This window comes from Gadus chalcogrammus, chromosome 5 (genome assembly GCF_026213295.1).
Source record: "Gadus chalcogrammus isolate NIFS_2021 chromosome 5, NIFS_Gcha_1.0, whole genome shotgun sequence".
In the NCBI taxonomy this organism is placed as follows: domain Eukaryota; kingdom Metazoa; phylum Chordata; class Actinopteri; order Gadiformes; family Gadidae; genus Gadus; species Gadus chalcogrammus.
This window is the reverse complement of record NC_079416.1, coordinates 12,421,295-12,444,695: the sequence shown is the minus strand read 5'-3', so window position 1 is coordinate 12,444,695 and position 23,401 is coordinate 12,421,295. Positions and strand designations below refer to the sequence as shown.

At 50.6% G+C, this 23,401-nt stretch overlaps 1 protein-coding gene across 2 annotated transcripts in view; it reads left to right on the top strand.

The window, feature by feature from the left end:
• Positions 1 to 23,401, top strand: part of esrrb (estrogen-related receptor beta) — a 65,731-nt gene that overhangs the window by 2,043 nt on the left and 40,287 nt on the right. The window contains exon 2 of one of the 2 annotated variants that reach the window (XM_056590339.1): positions 2,347 to 2,415. The exons of the other annotated variant lie outside the window; for it this stretch is intronic. Within the exon in view, the coding sequence (XP_056446314.1) occupies positions 2,347 to 2,415 (69 nt within the window). The remainder of the gene's footprint in view (positions 1 to 2,346; positions 2,416 to 23,401) is intronic. 2 annotated transcript variants of the gene reach the window in all.

Genomic DNA, 23,401 nt, shown 5'->3' with positions numbered 1-23,401 from the left:
ATAAGAAAGATAGTCCCTCCCTGAGATACAATTCAGTACAAATCACACCAGCAGCTGTGAGTCATCCAAGTTCAAATAGGGAATTCTAAAAGATGAATGCATTAGAATTTATTAACATTTACATTTAATGTTAAAACCATAGGGTCATAATCAAGGTTTTTGGAGGTGCATGGGTGTAGTCAGATAGCTTAAGTTAGGAAGCTTTGTGTGTTCCTCATATTGTATGATAGAAAAAGGAGCTTGAAGACTTGTTTAATTCCTTATTTATTGAATTATTTTGTTATATTTATTTTGTGTGTGTGTACAGAGAGATACGTTTTATTTACCTGTTATTATCTTCATTTAAGTACTTATGTTTTTAAACTTCAGAATATATCACACAACAATTGATAAGGTGTAGGCATAATGTCCTAAAAAATATTTTGTGGACTATGGCAAAATACAAATATTATTACTTCTTGTGTATTTAATAGTTGAAAACTGTGGGGTTATTAATGTGTACATTTATACCCGGGGAATAAATTATTTTTTATATATATTTTGCTATGAATGCATACACATTCAAGGTGTATTTTATTTTATTCTCCATGCATGAAATCATCTTAGAGTGTATATATTTTTTCACAATGTATCATAGCAAACAATATTCCCATCAAATCATTTTAAACTCGACAAATTCAAATCAGTTACAAAAGAAAAAAAGATCAGTTACTTGCAGGCCAATCCGCTAACGTGTGTGTGTGTGTGTGTGTGTGTGTGTGTGTGTGTGTGTGTGTGTGTGTGTGTGTGTGTGTGTGTGTGTGTGTGTGTGTGTGTGTGTGTGTGTGTGTGTGTGTGTGTGTGTGTGTGTGTGCATGCGTGCATGCGTTCGTGTGTTTGCCTGCATGACACTTATTAAGGAAGCCATGTATGTGTGTGTGCATGTGCGTATCCATGTGTGTGTGTGGGTCGCCACACACACAGGGGCTGCTGTGGGCTGTTTAGTCCGGTTCCACAGTAGCGCTCCTCTTGGTATTTGTATGGCGGCATGTCCAGCCCCTCACAGCGGGCTGAGTGGAGGCGCCGGGCCTGGCTGAGAGGATTACACAGGACGTATGTGCTCCATGTAATTAGCAACGGTGGCCCCTGTTGTAGATTCACCGTCGTGTGTACACTGTATAGATTGACCCCCCGGGGGGGGGGGGAGGGGGGCGCAGGGGGCGCACACTGCACACTGCTACTGCCAGGGAATGAGAGTTTGTCTCTTTTGAGTTGTGGAAGGATGGGGCAATATAATACAGGGCTCGGCTGGTGTTATCTTGCGAAAATACGAAGTGCGTGAAGGTTAATTTCTTGCTCTGTGCTATCAGTGAAGCAGGCGCTCTGAGATCAGATTGCTCACGGCACGTATGTGTGGTTATTTTACCGGCTCGTGCCGTTCACCAACACACTTGTGTTTTCAGCTTTTTGTGTGTTTTAAGGTGTGCTGTAGTGTCAGGCGTCCTCGTGACTGCAGGTAGACCGCTCAGGTGCCCAGACCTTAGTGTTAACCGAGATGGGGGTGGCGGTCGCTCCGTCGCGTCTCAGGAATGAACCAGAAAGGGGCGGTTGAGGTCTGGTTTGAGCCGGGGTCGTTTTTCCCTGTGGCACGACGTCTCCTCTTCACTCTATCAACACGTTCTCCAGCTTTCCTCGTGCTCCGGCCCGGCCGTGTTCGACACAACACAATCTGCTCTCAGGGTGTTTCTCCCTTCTTTTAGAGCGGCAGAAGTTAGCACACAATGATGAATTGAATTTCAATTTATTTGACTTCATTGCACGCTGCTCACGGGGTCCTACTCCGTAAACCCCCACCCCCCCCCACCCCCGAACCTCTTATTAGGTTTGAGAAAACAAGGGAGAGGGGATTGCATTAGTGTATCTCAAGTTAAAAGCTCTTTGCTCTTTGACCAAGTGTTTCAGTGTTATTGGGTTAATCCGATTTTTAGCTGTCTTCATGGAGATGCTATCGCCGGGGCTATATAGAGGCAACGGTGGGCGACCAGCACAGCCCCGCACAGACACTATCCAGATGGGATCAGTTTACGGTAATTTGGTTTCAGAATACATTACCAGAAGAGGCTGCTTGCCGACCACGGCCACTCTGGCTAGAGCCAGGAGCCCCATGGACTGGAGCGGTGTAGAGCCCAGGGCCGCTGACCAGTACCGTTCTAGAGCCAACACCGGGCCTAGGAGGTGTCAGGCCCACTGAGCCTCTTCATAACCACAAGAATAACCCTGTTTATTATTTTCTTCTTTTTTTAATATATATATTTTTTTAATTCAATGTGTCGCCCAAATTCTAAATGCGTGTCCTTGTATCAACAGGGCCTCGTTGTCCAATTCATTAGGGCGGTTTCTCAGTCCGCTGGCTACATTGGAGCCTTCTCATTTCTGGTAAGCCCTGCATATGAGGAATCATTTGTTTCTCTCTCTCTCTCTCTGTCTCTCTGTCTCTCTCTCTCTCTGTCTCTCTGTCACTGTAAGTATGTCAGTCAGCCTGGACTGTGGGGGATGGGGTAGGGTGTGCTGTCCCCGGTCATGGGGGTGAATGCAGCGGGCGTTTAGACGACTAAAGGCGCAGTTTTTTTCCCAGCTCTATCGCTCCCTCATCTGAGGTTTTTAGAGCATTTAGTCATTTTTAAAACTCTACAAACCTCTTTATTCCCCCCTCGCCATACATCCAGCGCCCACCCACCCACACTCTGCACCCTGTCTCCCGTTATTCCCCTGGTAATTACCGGCTATGCAGGAATTCACCTTCACAATGCCGTCAGACCTATGCGGCCCTAGTTCTATTGAGAGAATATTTAAATTCCCTTTTCCCCGGGTCCATATGCACGTGTTAGATCTATGTTTTTAAAAGGCCGGCGTAACGTGACGGGCGCCATGTAGGGCGCTCGCCCAAAACGAGGCCAACGCAGAGCGTCTACGCTGCCCCGCGCTCTGGTCACTCCCCACACAGACGCCCCGAGGTGCTGAGGATGTGGGTGGGGTTATTTAGCCCCGCACGGTGACTCAGAGAGGGGGGTGGGGGGGGGGGGGGGGGAGGGGATTAGGGTGCCCCACCCGGTCCCGGGATGTTTATCTTTGCCGCGTGTCGTTTCCACCGCTTCACGCCATCGTCCCCGTGGCGGTGAAGCCTCTGTCACCGCATACACGGGTACCACCCCGCCCCCCCGCCCCCCCGCCCCGGCCCCCCCAGCCAACGCGGCCCGCCCCAGTACCGCCGTCCACGGTAACCTTGGACACCTCCGCCGCAGGGTGGGAATCTGTTTAAAAATAACCAGGTCCATTAGTCTAGAAGGATAATGCTGGCCTCCGCCGCTCCCCCTCCGTGCCCTTGTGGCAGCAGAGTGCTATCGCTGACACGCTGCGTCAGCCATTCTCCCTGTTGCTCCAACACCCAACCATGAACCCCCCCCCCCCAACCTCATCTACACACACACACACACGCACACACACCTGCATGCACACATGATGCGTGCATGCTCAGATTCACTTGTGCATGTGCACACACAGACACACACAAGCATATGCTCACACACTCATACACACACGATGCTCATATACAAACACACACACCCTGCATGCTCATACACACATGCACACACACACACACACACACACACATGTTCATACACTCTCACGCAGGCACCTTGGAGAGCCAGAAGGGTGATGGAAACAATAATTCTATCATCCTCTCTCATGAGCTGAAAATTCAAGATACATTTGGAATCATTGTTGACAAAATCATCTGATTTCCGTTTGGTCCTTATGGCCGTTTCCTCTGTATGGAAAATGTTCGGTTCAATTGTACACAAGGAGGAGTCGATGCATATTCTGTTGCATCCCAGACGGAACGGAGGGGAAAATGCAAAGTCCGCTATAATCAGTCGGTACGGAGCGTGCCGGCGTAGGAGGGCACGCGGGCGTTTATCAGTAAATGCTATTGCTATTGAGCGGCGAGACGTTTGAAGGTTATGTTTTTGAGCAGTAATTGAAATGCAAAATAACATTAGGATCGATGGTTAGCTCTGTTTATTTATGAAATCAATATGGAAACCGTCCATCACAATAGCCCGTCTGATTCCCCGCGACAGCTCTGGCGGTTCCCCGGCTCTCCTTCTCACTCCTTGCTCATTAAAAGCCTTTGATCGGACGACATCGGTAGCTCTTTAAAAGCGCTTTACAAATGTTCTCCTTCAGTACAACCACTGGGGCCCTCAGGGGCCCGGTCCTGAGGGAGGGATACAAGTGGAAGCACTTATTTTCCCGTCCAGATATGTGACTGCGCTGGTTTGGTGTCACTGTCTTGTCTCACTACAAGAGACAACAGGGCTGCCATTGTCCTGCCGTCCCCTGATTGGCCCAGGGGAAGGAGATGCGACCAATAACAAGCCGTTAACATGGCGGTGTGCAGAGTGCCAGCGACCCCGGCTGCGTGTAGCGGCCCCTCGTTCCACCGCGGCCACGAGAAATGTCTATTGACGTGGCTCGTTTCCCCTCGGCCCCTGTCGATACATTCTGCTGTTGTCGCTTTGTGGCACGAATGCCGACGCTCAGTTTGTTTTCATCCGTGCGTTGTAACGGCTGCGCCATGGAAGATGTTTGAGTACTTCTATTTTAAATAAACAAAATAAATGGACCACTCCAAAATAAATTGACCCTTACAAGCCAATAAAACAGGAAAGATGACTTACATAGATTTACTTGCCGTATCACATATGCCAGTCCCATTTCCTTTTATTAAATAGATGTCTACGTGTTAGAATCAGCTTTTTGTGTGTATACAGCAAGGTGACAAACCTTTGTGGGGTAAAGCCGTTATGACTGTAACCATCTTCAGGAAAATGTGTGGAGCAAAATAAGTGGAGCAAAATAATGTAAATATTCCGTCCTCCATCTCTCTCTGTCTGAGGGTGAACCTTTCCTTTTACCTCCGCCTATCTGGGATGTTAGATGAGGGGGGCTAGGTGTGTACCCAGGTGGAGAGGCAGGTCTGGTTCTTTTCGTTGAAGGGCTGTGGTGCTCTCGTATTGAGCAGGTGTAGAGGGAGTGACAGATGTGGAAAAGCCATTTACACATTGGGTGGCTTACTCCAGGCCACCAGTTAGTCGTGTGTCACAACATTGCTCATGTGATACCATGATGTAAGCTGGTCCCCCTCTGTGTGTGTGTGTGTGTGTGTGTGTGTGTGTGTGTGTGTGTGTGTGTGTGTGTGTGTGTGTGTATATGCGTCTGTGTGTGCTTCTGTCTGTGTGTGTGTGTGCGTGCGTGCATCTGTGTGTGTCTGTGTATGTATTTGTGTGTGTGTGTGTGTGTGCGTGCATATATATGTGTGGGTGTGTGTGTGACATGCGTTTGCACATACATGTCAGCGGTGCACAGACGTCCTAGGCGCTCCCCCTTCTCCCTGTCTGCTCCGTGTGTCTACATATAACATGACAGCGTGTATACGTTTGACTCTCGGTCACTCGAAGCGCGTGTGCATAAATAAAACAGAAAGCGTGCCGCCTTTTTCCAGCAGATCTGCACTCACTGAGGAGTGACTGTGCCTATGTGACCGGCTGCCTGCTGGACCTGCCCCGCCGTCAGAGCTCCTTCTGAGCACCCAGACGTATACTACTGCTAGTTGCTGAGATATATGTTTAGATTACAACCCCCCCCCCCCCCCCCCCCCCCGCATCCATTCAGGATAACATCCCTGAAGTTTAATTATTCCTGAATAGCACGGCCCTGGACGCCCCAGCCTCTTTTATGACCGCGGTGTTTATGGGCAATGAGGGGCAGCTGGTTGGGATGAGCTTGTAAAAGGCTGCGGAATCAGGTGTGAGCGGGACTCATCCTCTTGACCGGCGGGCTGATTGTTTTACTGGAAGGCAGTTCTCGTTCATTCATCACCGCGGCGTCATGCTCACAGGGGCGTGCCCGTGGACGCCATCAGTGCTTCTGTTTACGTCCATAGGATCGGGACTGTCATGTGACAACCCATTGGTTTTAGACCTTTTTTGTGCCACGTTATGTTTGTAGTACTGTCGAAAGATTATTCGATGTATTTGTATGGACAAATATAAGGATAATAATTAGATCTGATCATTTTGCGGTAACACAAGATATCACTCTACATAGTGTGTGTGTATGTGTGTGTGTCGTCACGCAATTGTTCACATTGTTTATGTGAATTTGTATATGTGTGCACGCCTTTGACATGTGTGTGTGTGTGTGTTTGTGCGGGCGCATCTACTTCCCCGGTTCTCTGATGAAGAGACTAATTCAGGAGCAGACAGGATGAGCTCTTTGTTTTGGGCCAGGTAGAGCTCCCTCTAAATAAGGAGAGTCCATCAAGAGAAGATTAATGAAGTCATTTCATGCATGGCTCCATGGCTCCGTCTCCTCGCTGCGCGCGGCCACTGTGTCGAAACACCGTGATTTACACTAGACGCCGTTAAATAGCCCGCCTTCTTTATCATAACCCTTCTCTGTTTGCGATGCACAGACACACAAATTCACGCTCACACGCTCGCACACTGATGCGCACACACACACACACACACACACACACACACACACACACACACACACACACGCGTGCACACACATATTGACACACAAATTCCAGCATGCAAACTCGAAAAAAAGAAACGCACGCACACACACACACCAAACATGCGTGTGATCACACACAAATGCACACACACAAAGGCAGACAGACGGACAGGCCGACAGACACAGACAAACACACACACACACACACACACACACACACACACACACACACACACACACACACACACACACACACACACACATACTGACATGCACAAAACACACACACGTGGATACACACAAAAACAAAACACACCCATGCCACGCATTGTTATTATAATCTCACATTTGCATCGTGACTACGATGGTAGCGATTTGCCAGTTGTTCGTTTCTCCCCTTCATTAACTGACGCTCATCTGTGGAGAAGGAGCTCCAACTGGAAGAGCCTTTAGATAATGGGCCGAGATGCTCTAATAGCATGTAATAATAGCTTTACGTTCACACGCCACAGACCATGTAATCTTAGCCTGAATCTTTCCTATTGAACTCTATTGAGTGTTACTAAGTTGAGTGTCTGTTACACAGTAATATGCTGTGGTTGATTTCCGCTCACTAATGCTCGGCCCCTATTTTCTGAATCACTGCTGAGAAATTTCATTTAAAACTCACAATATTTGATACCAAATTTACTGAAATAATTTCCAATTAGTATCAGTACTAAAACAATGTTTCCTCCTGTCCACCCAATCCGTGTTACAAACAAAAGCCACTGCGGTAGACCCGTTGTACAGGCGACCGCTTGCATCCCAAGTTATTTTTGGGCCGTCTGGCAGCATGACAAGCCCTCAGATTCTGCTGTAATCTCCCACAGTCCTGACTCAGGGACCGGGTTACTCTGCTAACCCCCTCCCGGCGTCGGAGCCCATTGTAACCCCACGTCACCGGCCCCCACTGAGGAGGAGGTGGAGGGACGGAGGAGGTGGTGTCCGATGCTCCTTCCTCCAGCCTCCCTAAAAACTCAGAAGAACAGGATCTGCCCAGTGCGGCTCAGACAGTTTACATCTCAGACAAACAGCAGCACTCACCCCTTCCACCCCCCCCCCAACCCATCTCAGGAACAGGAAGGAAGAGGGGGGAGAGGAGGCAGGCGGGCAGAGGGTGGGGAGGCTGGGATCGATCGATAGATGAGATGGGCCTCCATTGGCTGGCGCTATTTTGCGGTGCTGCGCGGCGCGCGGCGGGCTCATGTTGTGGTAGTGCAGTGAGCTCATGGTTTCAGAAAAGACGACGGTGACATCGCTGTGGAGCAGCTAAATATAATCCGCCTGCTGGAGACTGAGGAGCTTAATTGCACGGCCCGCCGAGCAGCAGACCCCCCCCCCTCCCTCCCTCCCCCCCCAGTGGTAACCGGGCACCGCAGCCCGGACTACCAACGATCGATCCGGCCCCCCTCTGTGCTCCATAACCATGCCAAGCAGAACCCTCTCTCTCTCTCTCTCTCTCTCTCTCTCTCCTCTCTCTCTCATCTCTTCTCCTCTCTCTCATCTCTCTCTCTCTCTCTCTCTCTCTCTCTCTCTGTCTCTTTCTGTCTCTCTCTCCCTCCCTAGCTCTCTGTCTCTTTTTAGCGCTATCTGACTTCCTCTCTGTCTGTCTCCCTCATTCTCTCTCTCTCTATCTCTCTCTCTCTCTCTCTCTCTCTCATTTTCCGTCTGTTCTGTTTTTTGTCAGTTCTCTCTCTCTCCCTCCACCATTACCGCCATTACTCTTCGCATCTTGTCGGTCTGTCTCCTATATTCCATCTCTCTTTTGTTTGCCTGCATAGATCTGCCCGTCATAAATCTCTGTCAGCCCACTCCGGAGTGTCTGCCGTATCCGTTAATAAAGAGGACCCTCCCCCTTCCCCCCCCCCCCCCCCCCCCCCATCAGAGGAGGACTTAATGAATTCTAATTTGAAGGCCTCTCCTCACTAGCGTAGCGTGGCTCTCTGTCTGCAGAGCGGCTGGGTTTGTGTTGCCACCGATCGCGCGTGTTCCCATCTTTCATATTCCCTCTGAGATTAAACTCACCAACACAAGGCACATCAGGCATGAGCACACACACACACACATATGTGCACACACACACACACACACACACACACACACACACACACACACACACACACACACACACACACACACACACACACACACACACACACACGCGCAAACATGAATTCTTGCACACACACACACATGCAATGACACAGATACAGACACAGACACATGCACACAAGCACATACATACACACACACATACAGAAATGCACACGCACACACACACACACACACACACACACACACACACACACACACACACACACACACACACACACACAGACACACACGTGCCGGGGTGTGCGCACTGTGCTCATAGGCATCGCCTCAAGGGTCTCTTAGCCCCTAATTCCCCTGATGGTCATTAACAGGGGGCCGTCTACGCCGCTGGGCTTCCATATTTCAAACCAGTATGTTCTCCCGTCTCCGACCCAACCGCCGGTCCCCAGAGCTTCCCAAAGACCAGCCACCCCCCCAACCATCCAGCATCTCTGAATTTCATTTTAATTTACATGTTCCCATGTGAGATCATTCACGCCACACTCTCCCCCCTCCCTCCCTCCCGCCCCCCTCCCTCCCTCCCTCCCTCCCTCACCCTCGGGGGGGGGGGGGTGGCAGTACCTATTCTGTTCCGTGGCTGTGTTTCTACAATGTGTTTATTTTCCTTCCTTTTTTTCCCTCCCATTTCGCTCTCCGTCTGCGATTGAGTCCGGGCATTGGTGTGCGTTTGCTTGTGTGTGTGTGTGGGTGTCTGTGTGTGTGTGTGTGGGTGTCTGTGTGTGGGTGTCTGTGTGTGTGTGTGTGTGTGTGTGTGTGTGTGTGTGTGTGTGTGTGTGTGTGTGTGTGTGTGTGTGTGTGTGTATCGGTGGCAGTTGCCCCTGTTGTGGAGGTCAGCGCGGCAGCTGCCAGTGGGCCCGGGCTGTGGCGGGTCTGAGGCCGTGTGCGCGGGGGTCCGGGGGTCCGAGTGAGAAGAGGTCTGTCAGGAGCTAATTGAGTTCGTCCTGGCCGCGCGGACTCTGGGGCCGCTGGCTTATCGGGCCCCATCGCCTGGGGGCCCCTTCCAGACAGATCTGCTCCTGCTGGGGCATCTGATATCACTGTCAACCTGCGTGCAGATGTCACCTCCACAAACCCCCCCCCCCCATTTCCTCCAACACCTCCACCCTCCCCCAACTCCTCTCGGGGGGCTGTGATAGGGTGGTGCAGCACCCAACCGATGACACCACCTTGAGGTTACAGAGATGTTATAAAATCGATTTTCAGGGAGGGGGAGGGGAATCATTCGGAAAATAACAATTCTGACACTCTTCTAATGTTCAGTTGCACTTTTTGTCGCTAGATATGAATCGGAAATACACGAGGTTGCGAAGCCAATCAAACATTTAGAAACGGCAGGCAAAGTGAGCATTGGCATCTCTCTAGAGAGAGAGAGAGAGAGAGAGAGAGAGAGAGAGAGAGAGAGAGAGAGAGAGAGAGAGAGATACGAATTGGTTCTATCAGCTCCTCACGTTGCCGTTATGATGTCTGAGTGTGGCCTCCTTCCTCCTGACGGAGAAGGAGGCGCAGGGGGAGGTAGACGAGGAGGCGCAGGCCGGGTTCGATGGCCAAGGTTCCAGGATCATCAGGCCAGCTAATCCCGGTCACGGGAATGCCGGCCGAATAATATGAGGGATGTGAAATACTGTTAGGAGGGCCACATGGAATCAGATTAAAACCAAACTGCGCAGTGTGCTTTTGTGGGTCTATAACCCACCACTCAGCATGAATTTTGATCGGTACAAAGGGAACAAAAGGAGGAGGAACAGAGCAGGAGGAAGGTGGAGCGATGGAGAGAGAGAGAGAGAGACAGAGGGAGAGAATGAGAGAGAGAGAGAGAGAGAGAGACAGAGGGAGAGAATGAGAGAGGGAGAGAGAGATACTGTATCTGTGACGAGCACTGCTCCTTTGGGCAGCCAGGCAGCAGAATTTGAAAAGCTCTTACCCTTAGGAAGAGGTATAGATTCAACAGCATCAGGTCGCATCCCGTCGCCCCCCCCCCACCCCCTGCTGATGTCTGTCTGCGGAGCGCACCAGCTAATTAGCACCTGCCCCACATATTGAATTATTTATCCCACCATTGCTGCCGTCACACCGTTTAATGTTCATAATTCATTTTCCCCCCACAATCGTATTTATAGATTTCATTTGGGAAGCGCGAATACTAATATTTATAGAAATACCTCCACCTATTTTGATTAATAGGCCACGGGTTCAAGTGGTTACTGTCCCGTCTGTGTCATTAATCAATACATGCAAGCTTGTTAAAAAACATAAGCACAGAAGTAGTATAATATGTCATCGCGGAACGAGTTGAGGCCAGTCCAGCCGCCACATTTATTATAAATGACCACATAGAGCCGGAGGAGGAACAGTTAAGACATTTATGCAATTATGCTAAGTGTCTCCCCGAGGCTGGCCTTTGCGACCGGGTTAAGCTCACTCTGAATTGGTGAAATAAAAGCTAAATGGAGTCATCTCGCGCACCCGCGTTTTAATACATCTCCTTTAATAATCCGAGTGCAGGTGCCCTCGCGCACAGGTGCACATATCCGTCTGACACGGAGAACGGGAGGCAGACGGACAGAGAGCCCTGCGTCCGCTGATGGGGAAGGCAATCTGCATTCATTACCCAAGGCATGGGCAGCTTTTAGGAGGGCCCGGAATGATTTTACCGTGCCTGTTTCTCACTGTACAGGCGTCTCTCTGGAGGGTTTATACAGAGGGACACAATTACACCTTTTTTTTTTTATGACATCGAGTACTTCAAAACCCCTATGAGGAAATAAAAAAAGCTGGACTCGCGGGGGCCAAAGATTGTTCTTAAAACATGATGAAGTTTGACAGAGAAACTGTAAATTGAACAGCTTGCTTTTTGGCAAATTGTACGCTGTAAAAAAAATAATGTTGATATAGAAACCTTAAACCTTATTTTTATATTGTGCGGGCTTCATATCAACACAAGGATTCCAGAAGTGCCTTGCCCAAGGCCCTGTTCCACAAGGTCACCGGATTTAACAAGGGGGGCTCTTTTTTTATTATTTATTTTAGCAGTTAACCTTTTTGTGAATTTCCAGTGGTGTTGGGGCACCCAGCGCCGATGAATATACATGACAGCAGGGAAGGGAGACCCCGGAATGAGATTTAATTTGACACACTGACCCCCATCTCCACGGGCCGGAAGACAGTGTGAGAAAATAAGGTGGACCCCCTGACCCCTGACCCCTTGGGCCTGAACCCCACCTCACCCAGCCTTACAATTAAATCAGTCTCAGAGAGAGAGAGAGAGAGAGGGGGGGAGAGAGAGAGAGGGAGAGAGGGAGAGAGGTAGGGAGGGAGAGGTAGAGCGGGCGAGAGGGCGAGAAAGAGAGCGTGACAGTGAGAGCGGGAGCGGGAGCGGGAGCGAGGGAGAGCCAGGGTAGGGCCGTCCGGTCTGGCTGATATAGGATATGGCAGCGGTGGCGGCAGGGCCTCTGACTTCCTGTCTCTTGTCAAGTATAAGACAGATGGGTGGTGGCAGCGGGGGCCGGGGCGTTGGCGGTGGCGGTGGCGGTGATGGTGGTGATGGTGGTGCTGGCGGTGGAAACACCCCTGCAGCACCACCTGCCGCGTCACCCACAACCTGACGGTAAACTACTGAACATGTCAAGTATGTAAACATTACCATTAGCTGGCAATATGCTAATGGAGCAAAATGTGCAAAAGACCTGAGCCGCCGTGGCCGCCACTCATGTGTCTGAGCCCTGACGGCGCCATTTTGAATAAGCTGTGAGACGGCTCCAATTCCTTAATGTAGGCAGGTGCCGGGTGACCCCTATGACCCCTGACCTGTACGCTATACCCTGAATGCAGGAATGGGAGGTGTGTGTGTGTGTGTTTGTGTGTGTATGTGGTGTTGCTATGCGGTGATGTCCTCGCCTTACAGGTCACCAGTGGCTACACCGTTTCCCCCAATATATTGAGTTAGCCCTCTCCCCACCCCTCAACCCTCCCCACCCCGACTCTGAATTTCACCCTATTTGTGGCCAAATAAACCAAAGTCAGCTTTGCCTAAGCTCTTAAAGTGTGCCCCTTCTTCGTCCCTCTGTATATTTTTAGAGCAAAACGGGTTTGGGTGGAACCAAGGTGAATGTTGGCCTCAGGTCAGAGGAGGTCTGGGAGGGCATGTGGTGCATTTCGAGGGCCCAGTGCCACAGCATCCAGGCTGTACCTTCCTCCACCACGTATACTGGACTCTACATCAGAGGAGATGTACTCCAGAACAGCGTCATAGAGGTGAAATAGTCAATAGCTCACCATTAGTTTCCTCTTGCCTGACTGCTGACTCAAGGAGACGCGCTCCGCCATGCTCTCCACAGCTGTCCCTGCCTTGGGATGGCCCGTGTGTGTGTGTGTGTGTGTGTGTGTGTGTGTTGTGTGTGTGTGTGGTGTGTGTGTGTGTGTGTGTTGTGTGTGTGTGTGTGTGTGTGTGTGTGTGTGTGTGTGTGTGTGTGTGTGTGTGTGTGTGTTTGTGTGGGTGTTGGGGTCTTCTGTTGTCTCTTTTTGTGTTTGTGTGTGTGTGTGTGTGTTTGGTTTGTGTTTGTGTGTGCGTGCTTGTGTTCGTGCATGCGTTCGTATGTGTGTTTATGAATGCGTGTGTGTGTGTGCTTGTTTTTGTGTGTGTGTGTGTGTTTAAGTGTGTGCGCGTCTGTGTGTGTGTGTGTGTGTGTGTGTGTGTGTGCATGCATGGATGCGTGTGTGCTTGTGAGTGTGTTTTGCCGTGCTCGTGTCTTATGTGTGCATTTGCGTGCCTGTGTGTGTAGTGTGTGTGCTTGCGTGCCTGGTGTATGTGTGTGCGTGTGTGTATGTTAGGTGTTAGCATTTTGTGCGACGCTGCAGCTCTTTTTGCAGCTGCTTGTGCTTGGGGAGCTAATGAGGTGATTAGGCCCCTCCCACCGGGTTTGACTGGGGTGGCACTGGGACCATCGCGGGGGGAGAGAGGACAGCACCAGACACGAGAGAGAGGACAGAAGAGGCATCCGCAACAGAGAGAGTCCTCAAATGTGGGCTCGGCTGGTGAAACCATCTGAAAACAAACAGAGCCTCTACCCGCTCCCTCCCTCCCTTAGCCGAGCGCTCAGATTTAAGCAGACCCACACGGCTCTCATCTTTGTCCTAAATGGTATTTCTTCTTGTTGAGGGAACACGATTTAATGTATGTTTTTAGTGTTTGTATATTGAGTATTATCAAGAAATTCATTGGTCTGTAGTATTATTCATTCCTCTTACTTGTCTTCATGGAGCGTGACTAAACTCTCCCTCCCTCCCTCCCTCCCTCCCTCCCCCCCTCTCCCCCCTTTCTTCTTCTTCTTCTTCTTCTTCTTCTTCTTCTTCTTCTTCTTCTTCTTCTGTCCCCTCTTTCCTACCTCTCTCACTCTGTCTCTATGTGTCTCCTCTCTCTCCCCCTCCCTCCCTCCCCCTCTCTTTGTCCCCCTCTCCCTCCTCACTATCTCACTCCCCCTCTCCTCCCCTCCATCCCTCCCTCCCTCCCCTCCCTCCCTCTCTCCCTCCCTCCCCTCTCTCTCTCCCCCTCTCCCTCTCTCACTCCCCCTCTCCCTCCCCTCCCACTCCCTCCCTCCCCCTCCCCCCCCTCTCTCCTCCCTCCCTCCCCTCCCCAGGCTGCTGAATAGGGATGGCCGCCGATGACCGGCACCTCCCCTCCAGCTGTGGGTCCTACATCAAGACGGAGCCGTCCAGCCCCTCCTCGGTGGTGGACACGGTCAGCCACCACAGCCCCAGCGGCAACTCGGACGCCAGCGGCGGCTATGTCAGCGCCATGAACAGTCACTCCAACGGCTTGGACTCCCCGCCCATGTTCACCCCTGTCGGGCTGGGCGGCGCGGGCAGCTGCCGCAAGCGCTATGACGACTGCTCCAGCAGCATCATGGAGGACTCGCCCATCAAGTGTGAATACATGCTGAACTCCATTCCTAAGAGGCTGTGCCTGGTGTGCGGCGACATCGCCTCGGGTTACCACTACGGCGTGGCCTCGTGCGAGGCCTGCAAGGCCTTCTTCAAGAGGAAATACAAGGTGTGTGTTTGGGTGCTCTGGGTTGCGTGTGTGTTGGTGTGTGTGACCGTGTGGCTAGAGAAAGAGAGAGAGCACATGTGTGCCTTCTTTCTCTTTTCTCATAGCCCACTGAGAGTTGAACGCACTTCACACAGGGAAGCACATCCCTACCGTCAAGGGGTACACGCACGCATACATGGACAAACACAATCATGCACAAACATACACACAAACACACACACACAAGTACACAAACATACACGCACGCCAAAAAAAACACACACAAACTCCACTCGGAACGAAGCCCACTCAGAGTGAATCACCATGTTCAGAGTCGCTGTACCGCGTCTAGCAAGCCCCGGCGGCCCCCCCGAGACCCTCCTACGAGCAGTGTTCTACCGCAAACTGAACACCTAAAGCATGCTGCACCAGCCCGCCCCCGTACTACTGTACCGCTCCGTGAGTCCCACACAGTATAGCCACCATGCATGTCTGTGCGATCAGCAAGGTTCTCAGTAAAAGTAACGGCAAAGCAACTCCTTTTATCTTTTTATAAAAGAATAATATAATATAAATAATAAAATGAAGACAATGATTTATTTCTCACTTTTTTTTTTGCATGAATTCTCCACTATCATAAACAAGTTATGATGTTTAAGTTGAACTTAAAACGAAGTACACGCATCGGGCATAGCCCTCATCACTGCACCATCAGGATGAGGACTCCTCTCCGCAGTGCGTGCTGAAGTGTTGAACATGCACGGCGCTGGATGTTGTTAGCGGAGCGAGGGAGGTGGTATCTCATTATCCACGGGGGCATGGTGCGTCGCAGCCCATCATGCGTGCCCCCCTCACCGCGGTGTGGACGCGGGCGCCGGGGCCGTCGGGAGCGGGGTTCAGGCGCGGGGTACGAGAGCTGGGGGGAGGGGTGGCCGTGACATCATCTCAGAGGTCAGTTTTGGTCGAGTGTGAGGGGCTGTTTGCACAGATGCCTTTGGGGGACTCTGAGTGCTTGCCTTAATATTCTGGTCTTGTTCACTCCCCCGCCCCCCCCGCCCCACCATTCTGTGTGCGTGCGCGTGTGCGTGTGTGTTGTGTGTGTGTGTGTGTGTGTGTGTGTGTGTGTGTGTGTGTGTGTGTGTGTGTGTGTGTGTGTGTGTGTGTGTGTGTGTGTGTGTGTGTGTGTGTGTGTGTGTTCTTATGCTCATGCTCACCTGTTTTGTGTGTGTGTTTATGTGCATGTGTGCGTGCTTGCAAGTGTTTGTGTGAGTTTGTGTGCATGTGTGGGCGCGTGCATGTATGTGTGTGCTTGTGTGTTTATGTGTGTGCCTGTTCTTGGGCTCACATTTGTATGTGTGTGTGAGTGCATGGGTGTGTGTCTGTGCATGCGTGCACTCTTGCATTAGTGTGTTTGTATGTGTGTGTGTGTGTAAAAGGGTCAATCTTCTGTGTGTGTGAATGGACGTGTGACACCCTATGTTTGGGGACAAGTTGCGAGTGTCTATCTGCATGAAATGATGTCATCCAAATCTCCCATTAGAGAGGCATTGAGGGTCCCCCCCACCCACTGACACACACTCACACACAACCCCCCACACCAGCTCCCACTGTGAAAGTGTGTGCTTTGTTCCAGATTAATCAGTCATATTATAGACTCAGGGAATCCTTCTTCAACCAGCCATCAGTTTCAAGCCGTTCCATTTGGTTTCAGAAAAATTTAAAATTATCACAGGTTATATGTAATACAATAAAAATTATCACAAATCAATCATAGTCAATAATAATTGTACTTTTAAAATTGACTGTCAAAACAAATAATGCTCGTACATATCCAACAATATAAATAATTTCTGAAATAGTGTCCTCTGGGCTTCTGGTGGAAAACGTTAGTGCTCATACATAGTCATAAAACCACGATGGAAGGAACGGTATTGAACGAAGGCTGATAGTTGTGACTTTGGACCTTCCAGCCCTATCAGCGTTAGACAGTCTATGTACCCTTCAGAGTCAAACAAAAACATTAGGGCCAAACCTCCTATTACCAATGCTGCCATCCGCAATCCCCCCGCTTTACAAAAGATGGACGTTCTCGTTTTTATCCTCTCGAGTAACATAGCCTTTGTCCCCCGACTTGAAAATTCAAACCAGTGACGGCCACACAAAGGAACAGCAAATGGGGCATTGAGAGAAGAAAGACGTCTCAAGTGAAGCAACCGGCAAAACAATTAAGAAGAGAAAGGTGCATAAATGAAAACCCCCCTCCAAAAAAAATCTGTCTTATTCTTCCCCTCTCTTTCTCTCTTTTCCCCCTCTGCCTCGTCGATTGTGAATCCCCTCTCTGGCGCTGCTCTTGGAAGGCCCGCCTTGTAATGGAGCTAATCTGCCGGCGTTTGTCCGAGCCACGGGAGTTTTGTCAATAACAATCAGCGTTTGGAAAGTGTAATTAAGGCCGAGGCTTTTCATTAGGCGGGAGGGAGGGGAGGGGGCCGTCTCCGGGACAGGCCTGCCAATTAGAACCTCAGGCACGCGTCGCCCGGGTAATTTCAGGGAAAGAAAAAAAAAAAAAAAAAAAAAGCCGGACTCCTTTTTAGATTGGAGAGGGACCCGGCCGCTCTTTCAGAGGAGAGAAGGAGAGGCTTAATGGCATAATAATCAGACAGGGGTCCCAGGCAGCGCACGCAGGCCGGGGGGGGGGCTGGGGGGACATTTGGGAGGCGGACTGGGGGTTGGGGTGGGAGGAAAAAACTAAAAAACTCTCCTGTGAAACGATATAAAAGAAACACAGGCAAACATTGCTGGGCGGATGGCGGGGTAATGGAGGGATGTGAGAGTCCTTGAGAGAAACGAGAGGGTGGCCGTTGATGAGAACTGATTAATTAAAGGAATAACGAGGCAGTCAAGGGTGGAGTGTGAGGCGGCCCTCTTCTAATGAGAAGAAAAACAAAGGAGCTGTCCTTTCTCGCTCATTATTACATCGCTCTGAGACGGAGCACTTTAGCGAGCTAGCGGCGTGCTGCCCGCTCTCTGGACGCTCGTGCCGATACGCAGGGTCCTTTTAGAGCAATTTTACGCTTTCTTTGGATTTATATTTGATCCTACATATTCTTGATCGCTGTTGTTCTTTTTTTACATTATAAAATATATATTCATTTTTAAAGCTGTTCAATATGTTTATTTATTCAAGCCATCATGTTGCTCAATGGCCTCATGTTAATAATGACATTTATCTCGAAAATCTTAAAAACAATACAAACATTTGTCTCGAATATTTTGGTTTTTCATACATAAAGGCTCAGCTTTCCGTTCCCGTTGAGTCCCCTTGACTCGTCAGCTGGTTCTGCCTCGTAAAGGGAGAGAGACCTCCCCTTTCAGCAGGGGAGCGAGGTGCAGATCCATCTTCCTCACCCTTTCATCCCGCGAAAAGCCCTCCGAACTCCTCCTCGCAGATAGTTACATTAGTCAAGGCCCCGGCTCAAATTAATGTCAACCTAGATGACCATCCATCCCAGCAGCACACCTGCTCTCCCTGCTCCCTGATACTAACTCCATCCCAGCCCTCACGTGCCCCACCAATCAAAAACATAAATCTCTTATGAACCCTCTTTTCTTTTCCATTTTGAAGCCAAGTGCAAAATTGCCTGAAAACCAACTGAACTCTGTAGCCCCGGTTTTTTATTTGAAGTAATGAACCTTGACAGTAAGCCTGTACAAGTCAGTTTAGATTCTGATGAGAAATACCTGCCATTTTACTGTAATTTACTTACAAGACCTGACTTTCCCCCCTCTGTGCCCTGGCACGGGTCCTGAAAAGCCATAAAATAAATTGAGACAGATACATATCAAAAGGGAAGAAAGGGCAAAGTCCTTTTTTTTTTTTATTCTTCCCCGCGCTCTCCATAATGGTATTTGTAACCGTACGTTAGCGTAACCTCTCAACCGACAGATGAAGCGGAGAGAGCAGGACCCGGGGGGTCAGAGGTCACCCGTCACATACTCAACAGATTGATATCCATTGGTATAAATAATAGATCCAACTCACTTGCACCGCCAGCATGGGGTCATCACGTGTGTGTGTGTGTGTGTGTGTGTGTGTGTGTGTGTGTGTGTGTGTGTGTGTGTGTGTGTGTGTGTGTGTGTGTGTGTGTGTGTGTGTGTGTGTGTGTGTGTGTGATGAAACAGGAAGTTAATCCCGACTGCTCTCCATGTTGCGCTCTAAAACAACCGGGGCAGACCAACGGTACCCAGTTGAGGGGGCTGTCCTCTGTCCTATCCTTGGGTTCAGGTGTAGGGGCGACCAGGAGCAGGGGGTGAGGCAGGGAGGCAAACACTGAGAGGGGAACAGTGGGGTTTTCCTGTGGGACAGTAAATGAAGGAGTCAACTCTTTAGGGTCGGTCTAATATGTTAATGTGCCAACAGTGGCTTGGTCTTTCTAAACAATCAGACTGTTCAAAACTCTGGGGACACACAGTAACTGTAAAAGTAATCGTTTTCTTTATTATTATTATTATTATTATAAGACTGACTTTACTTTTTAAATAATGCGGTGTACTTTACTGGAGGAGACGTGGTTAACGCTGCATACGATAAGGGGAGTGCAGTGGATGCTGCCATGCTGCAGACCTGATTCAGGTTGCATTCTGGGTACTGATTGCAATCGGCATACAGCCAGGAAACGTGGAGGGGAATTATCATGGTCTGTTCTGCTAGGAAAACAGAGCGGTGGCAAAGCTCATCAGCCCCGTTCGCTCACACCTTTATTTACTCCGGTCCCACAGAGATGAAGGGAATTAGCATAATGATTTCTAACCCAGATATAAAGGAGGAATTTCTAATTATTTAAAACATCTTGGGACTCCCCCTACTTGATCTGTCCAATAATGTTAACATAATTGCATAAGTTGTCAAAGGGGGTTGGTGGGGCTGGGACGCCTCTAGAATATTCCTCAGGCAGCAGTCTTTGTGTGATAGTGTGTGTGTGTGTGTGTGTGTCCGTCTCTCGGTAGGAACACATACTGTAGTCGGAGGGTCAGGGCGGTGCAGCAGCATGACAGTGCTGGCATAGAATCCCAATATACTTGTGAATGGGGGGATAGTTTAGCAGTCAGCACACTCTGGTTTTGGCTCTGTCTCCGCTGTGATTGGCGATGTGCTGCTTCTTGGCTTCAGGCAGTTCGCCGCTCCATTGTGCGTAAGGGTTTTTTTGTGCTGGAGGAAGCTGTTGTTACAGAAGCCCTTTATGTCTCTGTACTGTTGGGGTTGAATTAGACTGTTGAATGTTTGCCTGCCGCTTATGTGATTCCTAATTGTGCAATCAAATAAATACCACTCTACGAAGAAGAACACGTTTTTGGAAACGCACCAAGGTCAAAAAGCTTAAAAGCTCGATCCCTGACTCATAAAGGGGTTGGAGTCCAATTCCTCGACCGGCCCAGCTATTATATTATGAAAGCCTCCTTTTGAAAACCCCCTGAATACAGTAGAGAACGTCAGGAATCAGACACAGAAAGGAGAAAAGCCTGCGCATGTCCTCCCCCTCTCTACTACTAATGCTTGAGGAGAGCAGAACCGGCGCTTTTATTGTGAAGGGAGTGGAGGAACTCTGTGTTTTCCCTTCATTGTGCTGTCCTGGAATCAGACGTCTGCGCCTGAATAATGCATCAGGCCTCTTTGCCTGTACACTATGTAAATAGTCAACAATGGCCACCGCGGTAACAACAGGTTTGGGTCTGTCGGAGTATTATGTAAAGTGGCAAGGGGCTGTGTGTCCGGCCCTCCAGACCGCTATTGAGGCGGCGGTGGCGAGAGAGGGGGTGGGTGGTGGTGGTGGGGGGGGGGGGGGTGGGGGGGTAGGGGGTGGTGGTGGTGGTGGTGGTGGTGGGGGGGGGAGGGGGTGAGCACACGGGGGGATGGGGGAGGTGGGAGGGGGTGCCGCGGCCTCCGCCCCAGGGCTGAAGGCGACACATGAAGAATTAATGAGGCCAATTTAGTATGGGGTTAGGGTGGCGTCTACCGAGGGCTGGTTGGGGCGGTGAAGAGGGGGGGGGGGGGGTGGTGTTAGCACTCCTGCACCCACCTCCATCACACACACCTACACACACACGGAAACACACTCCGATTGCTTCATCGCAAACACTGGAAGTTGGCCTGTCGCTCCGGGACATCTCGCTCCGGCCCGCTGAAATGGATTCCGTAGGATATGATTAACACGGCGGGCGGTCGAGGATGATTTATGACGGACCACCGGACGCGGCGCGGCGTACAAACCGGTGCTTATTACACGCCGGCGGCCGCCTGAGGCCTCGCCGCCCGCCTTTTAGGGGGAAGGAGAAGAAACGTCTCGGCGTACCGCGGCTTCAGTACAATCTGTTGTGTTTCTCTGAGCTCCTCCGTAGGTCCTGTGCGTTGCGTCTGACGTGCTAACCATCCTCCTGTTTCTGTTCCTCGTGTGTCTCCTCCAGGCAACATCGAGTACAGCTGTCCGGCCACCAACGAGTGTGAGATCACCAAGCGGAGACGCAAGTCGTGTCAGGCCTGTCGCTTCATGAAGTGTCTCAAAGTGGGGATGCTCAAGGAAGGTAAGACCAACCCACGTGCACGCACGCACAAAGACACCCGTGGACCCACGCACACCTGCGTGCAAACTCAGGGGCACAAGGTAAATGCAACAGGGTGCACAGGCGGCCTGGGCGGAGGCAACGGCCGGGGCGTCCGTGGTTGTCGTGTTCTCTCGTCGCCTGAATGATCTGGTAATAAGAGGCGATCAGTGGCACACGTCTGGGTGCAGGGGGGAGAGGGGGGAGGTGAAGGGGGAGAGAGAGGGAGAAGGGGTTTACATGCAGAGGGCTGGCCATCAACCCCTCCCCCACATGAAGCACCTCCATACACACACACACGCACACACACACACGCACACGCACACACACACACACACACACACACACACACACACACACACACACACACACACACACACACACACACACACTGCCCCCCCTCCCCCTGGCCTCGCTGCCCCCTCCCCACACAAACACAGCAGTAAATAATGTGCAGTTGAGCTAGGGACAGAAATATGCTGAATAGGTCGATCCGGCCGTCTGAGTAATAGAAAAGTAACAGTATTCCGACTGGAAGGGCCAGGGCCCCGGGTCCCTGGGCACACGCCCGGCAGTCTCAGCTCTCTCCAGCCGTATTGATCCACTAAATGTTTTCCGAACATCTCAGCTCTCTTCCTGTGTGGATGGTTTTTTAAAGTCACGCCAGCAGGGAATTCAGTGACAATTAAACATGCTTCCGATGGATTTCTGCCCCTCCTCCCCTCCCCTCAACCCCCTCCCCCACCCTCTGCATCCTCACCCATCCCCCCCCGCTCTCCTCTCCCCACCTCCCTCCTCCTGTCCTCCCGGGCCCCCAGGGCCCCCGGCTGGACACTCTATCTGAGGGGGGGGTCCTGCTCAGTGGGCCCAATCGCATCAGGAGATATTCTCCTCGTCGCTCCCTCTCCCTCTGTCCCTCTGTCTCTATTTCCTCTCTCTCTCTTTGACTCTCTCTCAATCTCCCCACCGCTCCATCTCTCTGTCTCTCTCTCTTTGTCTCCCCCTCTGTCTCACTTGTTGGGGATTCACCCAAAAAAAGCGAGATAAATGAATAAAAAAAACATATGCTGCCTTGGGAGTGGCAGGGGAGGGGTTTGTGTGTGTGTGTGTGTGTGTGTGTGTGTGTGTGTGTGTGTGTGTGTGTGTGTGTGTGTGTGTGTGTGTGTGTGTGTGTGTGTGTGTGTGTGTGTGTGTGTGTGTGTGTGTGCGCGCGCTGATGGAGGAGGTGGTACTCCGCTGGGAGCAGCACAGACGCCCCGGTGCAGAAACATATTTTCATTACTTTGCTTTCCTTGACCGATGGTCATGTGGGTGTTCTGCTTTACAGAGTGTCTCCATCGCTCACAGCAGGGTGTGTGCCGTGATATTGTTAGGCTTATCACACACGGCTACTGTAGAATGATCGGACGTCACGGTCGGCCCCAACTGAAGAAGCTACTTGAATTGTTAATGATGATGACGACCAAAATGGTGACTAACCTGATGTTCAATTACACTATCACTTATTAATGGGTGTCGGGACATTATACAAAAAAACAAAACAATATGTAGAACAAATCTGTTTATATTTGTACTTCACCCGGTTTTCCTCATGTGTGGAGTAAAATCTATACATTGGTATATTTATGTCTCCTAGTGGGAGCCACAGACAGGCCGTATGGATCTCCGCACAGTAACAGAATCCTCCGGTACTGCGGGCAGCCAGATAAAGACACAGTGCCAGAAAGACAGAGTAATCGCATTACTATCTGATGAAAAATGTATGCCAATATATCATGCCGGGGGAATAAGAGACTCGCGACCAAAAAAAGATCCAGTCAGGGCTGTAGATGGATGACCAGCGTCATGGTCAGCGCGGAAAAATAAATAAAAGGAACGGCGCGATGGAATATGCAGAGTTAGGGCTCACGCTCCTAATGTATATGCGGCACATCCCCAGCATGCTAATGAGCCTTGTGTTTAGCATAGTAGCTGTCGCCACCGCGGCCACTCCGCAGCCGATGATGCCTCACCGATGGACGTCCCCTTCCGAGCGGGGATACCATCAGCGCCTTTTGC